This window comes from Melanerpes formicivorus, unplaced genomic scaffold, assembly GCF_026170545.1.
Source record: "Melanerpes formicivorus ecotype bairdi unplaced genomic scaffold, bMelFor1.0.p_v2 SCAF_8, whole genome shotgun sequence".
Lineage (NCBI taxonomy): Eukaryota > Metazoa > Chordata > Aves > Piciformes > Picidae > Melanerpes > Melanerpes formicivorus.
The window spans coordinates 1,031,889-1,045,514 of NW_027142360.1; the positions used below are offsets into that span (position 1 = coordinate 1,031,889).

Consider the following 13,626-nt stretch of genomic DNA (forward strand, 5'->3'; position numbering starts at 1 on the left):
ATGCAATTTAATCCCCAGGATAACAGGAAACATTGCTGCTATGCTTGAAGCATCTCAGAAGAATGGGATGGGTTGCTGGTATTTCCTTTTTGGCACCAAATGAGCTATTGGAGACAGAACATCTTGGAGTATGAGAGCGGCTGCTCTTCAAGTGCACTCCAAAACTACAGCTTGCTAAAGATCCCTGGGTGGGGCTGGCTCTTCACTCATGCTGACTACCTGCCATGGGTTAAGCATCAGGATGCTGCTGGCTTGTGGCCAGGTAACTAATAATAATAATAATAATAATAATAATAATAATAATAATAATAATAATAATGGTAATCCAGGTTGGAAGAGCCCTTCAAGATCATCGCATCCAACCCATCAACCAATCCAACACCACCTAAACAACTAACCCATGGCACCAAGCACCCCATCAAGTCTCCTCCTGAACACCTCCAGGGATGGTATCACAGTATCACAGTATCACAGTATTACTTAGGTTGGAAAGGACCTCAAGGATCATCGAGTCCAACCTATCAACACAGACCCCATGACTAGACCATGGCACCAAGTGCCACGTCCAATCTCCTCTTGAATGCCTCCAGGGTCGATGACTCCACCACCTCCCTGGGCAGCACATTCCAATGACCAATGACTCGCTCGGTGAAGAACTTCCTCCTCACCTCAAGTCTAAACCTCCCCTGGTGCAGCTTGAGACTGTGTCCTCTTGTTCTGGTGCTGCTTGCCTGGGAGAAGAGACCAACCCCTTCCTGGCTACAACCTCCCTTCAGGTAGTTGTAGAGAGCAATGAGGTCACCCCTGAGCCTCCTCTTCTCCAGGCTAAGCAACCCCAGCTCCCTCAGCCTCTCCTCACAGGGCTGTGCTCAAGGCCTCTCCCCAGCCTTGTTGCCCTTCTCTGGACACCTTCAAGTCTCTCAATGTCCTTCTTAAACTGAGGGGCCCAGAACTGGACACAGGACTCAAGGTGTGGCCTAACCCAAGCAGAGTACAGGGCACAATGACCTCCCTGCTCCTGCTGGCCACATTATTCCTAGTGCAGGCCAGGATGCCATTGGCTCTCCTGGCCACCTGGGCACACTGCTGGCTCATATTCAGGTGGCTGTCGATCAGCACACCCAGGTCCCTCTCTGTTTGGGAGCTCTCAGCCACTCCGACCCCAGTGACTCCACCACCTCCCCGGGCAGCCCATGCCAATGTGTAAATAGGGATTGTTTGGTTTTGTTCAGAAAGCCCAGGGAGGTTTTCCACAGGGAAGTGTCAATATTGCAGCAGGACAACGATTAACCAGGCAGGCATGAAGCCTTTCCTTGTTGCAATGGGTGTGATTTGAATAAGAAGCTCTGGGTTTACCCTAGCAAAGCAAGTCCAGGGTGTGCTGGATTCTGCTGTGTCGATTCAGAGATCAAATTGCCTTTCTTTAGCTGTAAACATTTACCTCAGTGTAGATTCCCTTCTAAGCTGTCCAGCAAAGGAGTTCTGTTTCCTCTTCAGTGCTAGATTGGGCAGACAGAAGTCTGCTTGGTGCCACGGGGGGTGGGGGCTCAGGTTTGTATGCTGCACCCTCATAAAATGCCTGGCATGTCCTTGGGACTTCTGGAAAAATAAGGGAGGCAAACACAATCTGGTACTTTGAAGACAGGGGAAGGGGGAAACTGAATAAATGTTTATAGATACCTGAGGGCTGGGGATCAGGAGGGAGTGGACAGGGACAGGGACAGCCTCTGCTCACTTGTGCCCTGGGACAGGACAAGGGGCAATGGATGGAAACTCCAGCACAGGAGGTTCCACCTCAACATGAGGAAGAACTTCTTCACTGTGAGGGTCCCAGAGCCCTGGAGCAGGCTGCCCAGAGAGGTTGTGGAGTCTCCTTTTCTGGAGCCTTTCCATCCCTGTCTGGATGTGCTCCTGTGTGACCTGTGCTGGATTCTATGGTCCTGCTCTGGCAGGGGGATTGGACTTGGGAGATCTCCAGAGGTCCCTTCCAGCCCCTAACACCCTGTGAGCCTGTGAAATTCAGGCAAGAGCGTAGCCAGATTTGAAAACATGGGTTTCCAAACTGATGTAGCTTTCATTGCAAGAAATGGCTGAACCTTGAAAAATCTGTTGAAGATTTTTTGATTTTTTTATTGTTTGATTGAGCCCCTCAGTTTAGGAAGGAGGTTGACTTGCTGGAACAAGTCCAGAGGAGGGCAACAAAGTTGGTGAGGGGTTTGGAACACAGCCCTGTGAGGAAAGACTGAGGGAGCTGGGGTTGCTTAGCCTGGAGAAGAGGAGACTCAGAGGTGACCTTATTGCTCTCTACAACTACCTGAAGGGAGGTTGTAGACAGGCAGAGGTTGGTCTCTTCTCCCAGGCAACCAGCACCAGAACAAGAGGACACAGTCTCAGGCTGTGCCAGGGGAGGTTGAGGTTGGATGTTAGGAAGAAGTTCTACACAGAGAGAGTGATTGCCCATTGGAATGGGCTGCCTGGGGAGGTGGTGGAGTCACCATCACTGGAGGTGTTCAGGAGGAGACTTGCTGGGGTGCTTGGTGCCATGGGTTAGCTGTTTGGGTGGGTTGGATTGGTTGATGGGTTGGACACGATGATCTTGAAGGTCTCTTCCAACCTGGTTTGGTTTATTCTAAATAAAGATTCTCAGCTTAAAGTATGTAAAATCATTTTTCTGGGAGTGCAAACATGCTCTAGATTCTGAGAGATGGTTCTGACACACAGAAAGTCACTCAGGCCAAGTCACTGAACGGGCCCTGCAGTAAAGAGGTGCTCCTGGGGGTGCTGGGTCAAGTTCATGTGGTAAATGCACAGGTGAAAGTGGTGGGCTTCCATTGCTGTGTGATCTTATTGGGACAGCTACTTTTGAGAGATGGGAAAAAAGAGTTAGTACAGAACCTCACAAAGGGAGCTTTGCAACCAGCCAGGTGAGTTGTAGGAGAGCAGTGGTGTGGTGATGGTGCTGTCAAAGTCAGCAGCGAGGGAGCGAGCACAGCCCTGGGAACAGTGCAAGGCTCAAACCCTGTCTCAGGCCACTTCATACAAGTGGTGGCAGTGCAGCTGTGTTGGTAACAACCACTGCTGCATGCTCTAACTGTTACCAAACCCCACAGCTTCACTGGGCAGGAGGTCCCTTTTCCAACAGGCTGTAAATTGCAGACCAAGCCAGTTCCCTTACTGAGTTGTTAGAGTGCAGCATCGGCAGGGACTCCTATAGGACAGTCACCTGTAACACCTCATAGAGCCTGGTCTGGTTCTGAGGACCCAAAAAGGGAAACAATGGGGAACTGCATCTGCAGAGACTGCCTTTTCCTCTTAAAACCACTTCTGCCTTTGAGCTGTTTTGATGAGGAGCGTTGAGATGAAGTCATTGTTTGTGCTTCAGAGCATGGCTGAGGTCAGGAAGAGGGGTGTGGAGCCACGGGAGTGCTGAAAGCCAGGGACAGTTGGGTATCTTTGATGTGGAGCTGGTAATTAGTGTTAAAATGAAAATTATACAAGAAGAAAGAAGGGAAGGAGCAAGTGGCAGATAATTGAACCTTTGGGGAGGCTACAGAGAAAGGCTGTTGGCACTGAACTAAGAGCAGTTTTAGGGAACAGAGAAACAGTTGTTAGATAACTAGAAGCAAAAGCAGAACAAGGAGGGGCAAGGGTGTGCAGAGACAGAGATAGAGTGGGGAGCCAGGAGGAACAGGAGACACACATTAAGTGCTGCTCTCCTATCAAAGGTTGCTTTTATCCCGAGGAAACAGCCAAGATAGAAAACAAACAAAAGCCAAAAAGGGCAGAAGAGACTCGAGTTGCCTCAACTGGCAAACAGTCAGCTCCTTTGAAGCTGGTATTCAGGGCAGGCCTGGAGAGATGTATGCTGAAGCCAGCTCTGATGTTCAAGGATGATCCAGCAGGGCAGTCAGCAGTATCAGCTTCCCCAGGTCACCTAAATGTGACCTGCACTTTATCCCTGCAGCACCTGTTTCCAGCTTCCTTCCCTAGTGGGGCTGACCCCAGCAGGTGAGATCATTGCAAGCTGTGGTTTCCAACGCTCCCACCACGCACTCAGCCATGGGCAGCTATAGGCACACATTTGGGTGACTGCAGGACACTGGAAATTGGAGAGCACAAGACTGCTGCTAGGCTTGGGGTAAAGCATTCACATGAGGTGCTTTATAAACAGCGATAGTCTTATTTCTGGGCATCAGTGCTCTCTGCAATGAAGCAGTGGTCCCAAATAAGCTGCTTTAACTGCACTGGAGGCCTGTTCAAATTCCTCATTTCACTACTATGAAGACAGACTGAGGGAGCTGGGGCTGTTCACTCTGGAGAAGGCTCTGAGACCTTCCTGTGGCCTTCCAGTATCTGAATGGGGCTACAAGAAAGCTGGGGAGGGATTTTTGAGGGTGTCAGGGAGTGATAGGACTGGGGGGAATGGAGCAAAACTAGAAGTGGGTAGATTCAGATTGGATGTTAGGAAGAAGCTGTTGCCCATGAGGGTGGTGAGAGCCTGGCACAGGTTGCCCAGGGAGGTGGTGGAAGCCTCCTGCCTGGAGGTGTTTGCAGCCAGGCTGGCTGTGGCTGTGAGCAACCTGCTGTAGTGTGAGGTGTCCCTGGCCATGGCAGGGGGTTGGGACTGGCTGAGCCTTGAGGTCCCTTCCAACCCTGACAGTTCTATGGTTCTATTTATTACACACCCAGATTAGTTTTTCTTCTTTAGTATTGCTCTGCTTGATGATGCTTGTAACAGGCTAACAGCAACATGCCACACTTGTTTCCTGAAGCTTTTTCTCCAGACACAAGAGCTCTTCACTATCTTTGGTACAGCAGGGTTCTATCAGGAGAAATACTTTATTGCTTTACAAGTCAGCAGTACTGCTGTTGGTCTGGAGTTTCACTTTCCCCCCCATCCTAGTACCATTTTCACAATCTATGCTAACTTATTTTAATCTCCATCAGAGTTTTAGCAGAGTGCAGTTGTCATTTTTCAAAGTGAAGTTTGTTCCTTGAAGAAGAGCAGGCAACTTCCTGCTAAGAATCCATTGATTAGTGTCAGTGATCTGGAGCAGGGGATGGAGTTCACAGTGAGTGTGCAGACAACACCAGCTTAGGCAGGAGTGCTGATCTGCTTTTGGGCAAGGAGGACCTACAGAGGGATCTGTCCAGGCTGGATCAATGGGCTGAGGCCAACTGTGTGAGGTTTAACCAGGCCAAGCACCAGGTCCTGCACTTGGGTGTCAACAACCCCAGGCAATGCCACAGGCTTGGGACAGAGTGGCTGGAAAGCTGCCTGGCAGAAGGGGACCTGGGAGTGCTGGTTGACACCTGGCTCAATATGAGCCAGCACTGTGCTGAGCCAAAAAGGCCAAGAGCATCTTGTCTGGTATCAGGAACAGTGTGGGCAGCAGGAGTAGGGAAGTGATTGTCTCTCTGTACTTGGCACTGGTGAGGCTGTAACTCGAATGCTGTGTTCAGTGTTGGGCTGCTCACTGCAAGAAACACGGAGAGGTGCTGCAGCACCTCTGAAGGAGAGCAATGAAGCTGGTGAGGGGACTAGAGCACAAGTCTCAGGAGGAGCAACCCAGGGAAGTAGAGTTGTTCAGCCTGGAAAAGAGGCTCAGGTGAGTCCTTACCACTCTCTGTGACTACCTGAAAGGGGATTGCTCGAGGTGGGTGTCAGTCTCTTCTCCCATGTAACAAGCAATATAGGACAAGAAATGGTTTCAAGTCACACCAGGGGAGGTTTAAATTGGACTACAGGGAAAAAATCTTCACCAAAAGGGTTGTTGGTGGAGGGCTTGGAACACAGCCCTGTGAGGAGAGGCTGAGGGAGCTGGGGTTGCTTAGCCTGGAGAAGAGAAGGCTCAGGGGTGACCTTATTGCTCTCTACAACTCCCTGAAGGGAGGTTGTAGACAGGCAGAGGTTGGTCTCTTCTCCCAGGCAGCCAGCACCAGAACAAGAGGACACAGTCTCAAGCTGTGCCAGGGGAGGTTTAGGCTGGAGGTTAGGAAGAAGTTCTACACAGAGAGAGTGATTGCCCATTGGAATGGGCTGCCTGGGGAGGTGGTGGAGTCACCATCACTGGAGGTGTTCAGGAGGAGACTTGATGGGGTGCTTGGTGCCATGGGTTAGTTGATTAGGTGGTGTTGGATGATAGGTTGGACACAATGATCTTGAAGGTCTCTTCCAATCTGGTCTGGTCTATTCTATTCTATTCTATTCTATTCTATTCTATTCTATTCTATTCTATTCTATTCTATTCTATTCTATTCTTGTGAGGCACTGGGACAGGCTGCCCTGGGAAGTGGCTGAGTCACCATCCCTGCAGGTATTTGTAAGAGGTGTGGATGTGGTGCTTAGTGACACAGTTTAGTGGCAGACTTAACAGAGCTGGGTTAACAGTTGGACTTGATCTTAAAAGGTCTCTTCCAACCTAAGTGATTCTATGATTCTCATTCTTTAAATGGCGAATAAAGTTTCATGTGGACCTGCATTTCCTACACATTTTTCCTACTATTTTTAGGAAATATGAAATATTTGGTTTATGTCGTGCTGGAAACAACTCCAGCCAGCACCCCACCAAAACACTTCACCAGTGAGTGCCAGAGCCTTGTGCGAGAGGCCAGCTCTGCAACCATGACCTGGAGCACAGGCTCAGGTTCTGACTGTAGGGGTGCTGGTGGTGGCTGGGCACTGGCAGCCCTCTCTGTCTGTACCAGAGGAAGCAGCACCACAATTCATGCTTGGCCCAGCGCCACATGCATCTGCAGCCTCCAGCAATATCGGAAGTAGGAATGCAAGTGCTGAATCCTTGGAAGCTGCAGAATGGACCTCACCCCTAGGGAGGCAGGAGAGCCCCTGGGACAGATCTGTTCCCACCTGCCCTCACTGCAGGATTTGTTTCCCAGTTTTTCCACCTTGACAAACACCACCTCTCTCCAGCTCCACAGCTGAGGTGTGAAACCCTCTGGATGTACTTGCCCCAAACAAGAGAAATCTCTCACACACAGAGCTGTGAAACTTCAGAAAGGAAAGCAGTGGCCTGTCTGCCCATCCCAGCTTGTGACAAGCGACAGCAGGGTCTCTAGGTGCTGCCTGGACACTGGCAGCACAATGTTCAACACTTGATGCTGGGGACTTGCACTGCTTCTGCTGGTGCCATGCTTGGGATGCTGTCACTTGGGCTGATGTCAGCCAGTCCCTGCTGGGGCACTGCTGCTCCTCCTTGGCCGTCTGTGCCATTTAAAGGCCTTTAGCACACTTTCTAAGGCCAAATATGTTGAGTATCTTTTTGTGCAGCCTCTCACTTCAGAATGCTGCTATGAAAAGAAGCTGGACCCTTACAAAATGGTTTGTCATTGTTACATGCATTTTAAAAACTATGCCTAAGCTCGAGGTTGTCTCTCCATGGCTGCACACAGCACAGGGGCTGCCACATCTGGGCAGCTGCAGAGCCTTTTTGGTGCCTGTGACCAACTGCCCACAGGACGTTTGGTAAGAGGTCATCCTGGGCTCCCTGGGATGCATAACCTGCATCTCAGAGAGTTCACTTTCACCCAGGAGGGATTCAGTTCTCATCCTCTGAGATCTTTTGTGTGTGCGAACGAAGCCAGCAGCGCGGGGGGGAGGGGAAGCTGAGAGAGCCGCTACAAAGGCGTGCTTGAGCTGTGAAACGCCGAGCGGTGGGCGCAGCACCCCTCCTGCTCTGCTAGTGGGCTTCCGACGTCCTCCCTCTGCTGGAGCTGAACAGCCTAACGTTGCATCTAGTCAGCTGCTTCACTGAGACTCGGAGATTTACTGAGCCTTGCTCCTCCGTACTCCGAAGCAAGCACACTTGTTGCGCCAGGTGAGAGACACTCGGAAATGGATTCAGCTGCGTGTGGCTCTACGAACTTGAACCGCCCCGCTCTAGCCCTGCTTACCGCAGCGCGGAGGAGTCACCTCTCTTCGGAGCGAACTACGGACGCTCCTGCCGCCAGGAAAACTGACTCGGAGGAGGTTTTGGAGCTGGGAGCGTGGCCGCCCCTCCGCTGCTGGCGCAGCCTCCCCACCGCCTTGGCGGCAGCCGAGACCTGTGCCAGCGCTGACCCCGCGGGCCGGGCGCGATGGGGCCGGGCGCGATGGGGCCGGGCGGCGATGGGGCCGGGCGGCGATGGCTGCGCTCCCGGCGCCCGCCCGCTCCGGCAGCGCCGGGAGGGGCGGTACGGGGGCAGTCCCGCCGCGTAGCCCCCGGCTCGGCCCCGGCGGGGCGGAGGCAGGTGCGGGAAGCGGCGGCAGAGCCCGGCCGGGAGCTCCCTCGGCGGGGGCGCGGCGCCGCCCCGCACCTGGGCCCGCCCCGCGAGGGAGGGGGGCCGGAGCGGCGGGGCCGGTGCGGCGCGGCGGGAGCATGGCCCGGGGCGGCGGGGGCCGGGCGTCCTGAGCGGCGCCATGCGGGGCCGGCTGCTGGCGCGGCTGCGGCGGCGGCGGCGACTGCTGCGGCTGCTGCTGGCCCTGGGCGCCCTGGCCCTGGGGCTCTGGGCCGCTTACCTGGAGCTAGTGGCGGCCGCGGCCGGCGGCGGGACTCCCCCAGACCGCGGTGAGTTACCCTGAGGAGCTACAGGGGAGGGCGAGGCAGGGTGGTAGGGTCCGGTCCCAGCCCGGCCCGCTCCCGTCCTGCTCGGAAGCCTCATCCAGAGTAGCCGGTCCCAGGCCGGCCGAGGAGGAGGGGGTGGAGGCAGCGCCGCTGCACGGCGGCCGCTTCCCGGGTAGCCCTCGGGGGCAGAGCTGGGGTTTGGGTTTTGTAGCCCGGGAAGCAGATGCGGCTTCGGAGGTTTCGCTTTTCTGCCGTTGGCTTGTGGGCTCTCGCTCTCCTCTCCGCCAGGAGACCTGTCAAAGTGTGACCTTTCCCGGAAAGGCAGAGCCCGGAGTCACGGCTTTTGGGTGTCTCTCGTGCGCGGTGCTCCGGTGCTGGAAGGCATCAAAAGATACTTTAAATACTGCTTTGGTTAGAGAAGTGCATGTAAAGGCGGAGGGAATGCATCCGCTGCAGATGTGCCCCGCTCGCCTGCAGCGGGTGCGTTTTGTTCAAACTTCTGGTTAGCAGTACAGCAGGGCTGACGCCAGGTGCAGCTGGCTGCTTGTTCCACCCGAGGAGCAGAAAACAACCATCGCTAATCGCGGTCGGGTTTCTATGGTTCGCTTCTTTTTTTTTTTTGCAGCTACAAGAAAGCGCTGAACGGACCAAGGTTTTATAAAAGCCTGTGGCGGGGTGGCTGCTGGGTTTAAAATAGTAGCAGTACTTGGTGCTGGTCTAGGTTGAGAGAGTAGTTTTCCGAATGCATATGAACATTTAACTAGTAATACTTTGCAGTATGCTAGTCCCTTAATCAGTTAACACCCTCGATTCTTATTTCCACAAGTCAGACCTGGTTGCAGTCTTAAAGCTTTAGGCTGTGGCTGTGTAAGGAGCTCTACAAGTATCTACCCCCACCGAGTTCATTACAGGATTGCAGCTTGTCCACTGGTTCTGTATTCTCTGTGATGTTAAAGCTAAACCCACGTATTTATTGTTCCAACAGCATAAGAGATCTGATTTCTTTGGCTAAGAGGAATCTTCTGGTTATAATCCGCTGGGGGGTTTGCCTGGTGGAATTAGTTGGGCTGTGAGCGGATGAGTTGTGCTACAGCTCTGCTTTGCAGTGTATCTGCCGTGCGGTCTAGCTAAGCCTCCTTGCACCGCTTTGCCAACGCCCCCAGAGAGCCTTAGAGAGGGCTGGAGGGGCATGTGGAGGGCAGCATGGGAGAGAACAGCCCTCTGGAGGCATTTACCATAGTGTCTGTAAGGAGAGAGGGTGTCAGCCATGCAGCTGACAGTCCTCTTGCTGCCAGCAGTGTGAAAGGAGGAGGAGGGGACTGGAGAAATGGGCAGAGAGCACGAGGGCAGTAGAGATGTGCAGGAACAAGCAACTTTTCTTGCAGATTCGGTTCATCTCTGCTTTGAGACAGGGTTATTTTTGTACCTCTGTTACAGAAGACTGAAACTACTGTAAGACTGAAACTGGAAACAGTGATGTGACTGTGGCTAGTACCAGATAAAACAGAAGATGAGCAAATTAATTACATTATATCAAAGCTCAATTATGTAAAAGTCCAGATTCCCCCAAATCCACCAGAGATGTTGCTTCTCCTTGCATGTGGAAGGCATTTAAATGCTGCTGGAAAGAGTGGGAGTGTGAAACCCTCTGTCAGGCAGCTCCTCGTGGCTCTGCAGCATCACGGAGGGAAAGCTGTGCCCGAAGAGCTGAGGCTCTGCAGGAGCACCAGGCAGTTGGCATCATGTTTTCCTGGCCACAAGGCCAGGATCCCAGAACCTGCTAATAGGAGGAAGGGTAATCTGTGACCCTCTTGCCTCAGTACCTCTAAAAGCCCATTTGTTGTAAGAGAAGGCAGAGGGTGGAGTGAAGGACAAGTGCTTTCTTTTGGCTGTGAAAACTAAGTCAGATTTTCTTCTGTGGAGACTCAGGCAGCTGCGTTCTGACTCCACGTGGTGAGACTCTGCAGAGATCCCAGGGAGCTGGGGCAGGTGGGAGTGACTCTGAGCAATTAATACTTCCCCCACCACTTCTGCGTTGTTTTCTGTCACATGTCCCAGTTGGGCACCCTACTGTAAGTCACACCTGGCACCAAGAACTACCACCTCGAATTACCTGCTGCTACAGCCTCCCCACTTATTACCCTTATTAGTGATAGTGTGAAGGCTGTTTGTTGGGTGTTTTTTTTCTGGGCAAAAGGCTAAGAGCCTTCCTCCATTGGGGCCTGGATGCTGAAGAGCTGTTGGGCTTAGATGGAGATGCACTGTTTCCATCTGCTGTGCCTGTAACAAGAGTTTCTCCTTGCCTCCCTAAAAGGCCTTGCAGAACAGCCTGTGTATGGAAAGCCAAGGTATTTTCTCTCTCCAGAAAGGGGAACCTTCTTATTGCAGGGCTGTAAGGAGTCACAGAGAATACTCCCCTTCCTCTCAGCCATGCATGGGATGGAGCACAGGCTGTTGTGATGGCTCTGCCCTGCCCCTGGGTCAGTATTCCTAAGGTTGGAAGGGACCTCCAAGATCATCAAATCCAACCTGTCACCACAGACCTCATGACTAGATTAGGGAGGACCACTATTGCCCACTGCAGGCTTGAACTCAGAACCTTCCCATTAAGGGTCTGATGTGCTACCAACTGAGCCACCTGAGGGTCAGTGTCATGGAGCAGGTCTTCAGGCATGGTAGATCCTCCCCAGCTGGTCCTGTCCTCCCTTTCCCCCACCAGATCAGTGTGTGGTGGAGGAAGCAAACATCAGATAGCCTGGGTGTGGGTATTTGAGGAAGTGATGCTTTAAAACTGTCCTCCTGTGATGCCTGTGCTGCTCTGGTATGCAACAAAGATGAGTGTCTAGATTGTCTGGATGAAAGAGAGTGAGGAGCCTAGGAGGATATACTGTAATCAGCAGAGTGTGCTGGCTTCCCTGGCACTGCATCACTGCACACTAGAGAGGCTCTGGCCATGAGGTTCATTGTGCTGTAACATTAAAGGTCAAGGAACTGACCCAAGATGCAGAATTCAGGTTCAGTTTACCCCTTGGATTGGGATTAATGTGCTGATCAGGCTCCTTTTCTAGGTTTGGGATGTGCTGGGCAGGAACAGGTGGCAGTATGGACTCTCAAGAGTTAGAACCTTCCTTTGAAAGTGATGCTGGAAGGAGCAGGCAGTCTTGGGTGTGTGGAGGGGAGGGCAGGAATATATATATAAATATTGTGCTATGACTGCATCAAGGTATTCCTTCATGTGCTTCCCAGGGAGCCTCAGTGGCAGGACTATTGTCTCTCCTGGGCAGGAGGGTGTTTCTTTTCCTGTTGTTGTGGAGCTTGCCTTTCTTTTGTCTTTTTTCTCTCCAGTGGAGCAGTTGGGCTGCTGCTGGCCAATGGGTATTTATAGGAATCCTAAAAATGTTTACAGTTGAGTGAGGAAAAACAAGCAAGCTGATGTGAGTTGGAGACGGGCACCACTCTCCTCACATGAAATGCAGCCTGTTGTCATCCAAAACAAGTTGTAACAGGCAGGACCCTGCCTCCCTGCCAAGAAACCCGAGGAGCTGGAGAGTCTGTTTACTGCTGCTGCTGACAGGCACTAACCTCAGCTCCCTGCAGTTAGCTCTCCAGCAGGAATGTTTTTCTCCTCTTTACTAGCTGCTGCCCCGCACACTGTGCTCCCACAACAGAGTGCTGGAGACTGGAAACTTTCTCATTTCAAAGGTGAATGAGGTGTTGGGGTGGGAGAAAACACCAGTAAAGCACAGAGAAGGCAGGCCTGGAAGAGAGTCCTGCACCATGCCTCTGCTGCTCTAATGCCTTTGGCATGTGTCATGGTTTGGGAGATCAATTCTCCCACCACAGGCAAAGAAAGACTCGGACAAAGGGACTGCAAAAATGGTGGAAAGTTTAAATGGGAAAACAATGAAAGTTTTACAGAGAACCACAAGCACTGTGACAAAGAGAGAGTGATCCCAGAACATACCCAAGAATGTCCCATCCCCACCTGGGGGTACACCCAAACCCCCCCCCCCCCCCGGGCTCTTCCACCTCCCCCAGCCTTGGGCCTGGGCAGGCCCAGGGGAGGCAGCTCACCCCATCTTACCTAGGCAGCAGTGGGGGATGAAAGAGGCAATGAAGACCCCGTGCTGATGTATTATAGGGGAGCAGGACATTATGGGAATGGAATACCTGGTTTCCTGTGGCCACCCCCTGGGCTGGGCCCACCCCTTGGGACCTCCCAGGTGTGGTCTGTGCAGTGGCATCCGGGCCAGCACCCAGCCTAAACCAGCACAGCTTGGCAGCCTGGCCGGAAGGGGCAAGGGCAGGGACAGCCAAGCCGCTGCCTCTTTGCAGAGCTGCTGTGGTTGGATAGAAGGGCTGGTGGGTCAGGGACCTCCTCCTGCTACTTCTGTTTTTCTCTTCCGAGCCCAGCAGTGCCTCATCCTGCCCACCCGTGCAGAAGGGTATGACTGAGGGAGCAAGGCTGGCACCAGCAAGCCGTGCTTGAAGGCCAGGAGGATGAGCAATGCTCTCCCTTTGCTTTAAAACCTTACATCGACACAGTCAAAGCAAATCCCAGGCCCTGAGGAAACTTGGGGGTGAGGCCATTCCCAGGCATTGCTGTGCAGAGTGTTTCTTCTGCTGTCAGGACTAGGGTGTCTTGGGAGACTAGACATCACTTGCACTGATTTCCTTGGTGGCAGATGTGTGCCACACTCAGCCAGGCACAAGCAGTGTGTGCATGACTGCTGGGAGGTGCAGCTTGTAGGAGTAAGGGGCAGAGGGCCCTTCTTTCAGTATTCAGTATTCCTAAGGTTGGAAGAGACCTCAAAGCTCATCGAGTCCAACCTGTCACCACAGACCCCATGACTAGAGTAGGGAGGACACTACTGCCCACTGCAGGCTTGAACTCACAACCTTCCCATTAAGGGTCTTGTGTGCTACCAACTGAGCCACTTACAGCCACTTTAACCTGCCTCTCTCAGCTGCTTCAGCCTACTTTTATTCCTTCACCTTTTACTGTGGCATGTCAATAACAGTGGGAGTGTGTTCTCTTTTTGGCTTGTGACAAGTGGATCTCACT

The 13,626-nt window shown here is 52.7% G+C and overlaps 1 protein-coding gene across 1 annotated transcript in view; it reads left to right on the forward strand.

The window, feature by feature from the left end:
* Positions 1 to 8,258: 8,258 nt before the first annotated feature.
* The window catches only part of B4GALNT3 (beta-1,4-N-acetyl-galactosaminyltransferase 3), a 96,108-nt gene continuing 90,740 nt past the window's right edge, over positions 8,259 to 13,626 (forward strand). Inside the window, exon 1 of the mRNA XM_068141784.1 lies at positions 8,259 to 8,564. Coding sequence (XP_067997885.1) covers positions 8,417 to 8,564 — 148 coding nt within the window. The 5' untranslated portion in view covers positions 8,259 to 8,416. The remainder of the gene's footprint in view (positions 8,565 to 13,626) is intronic.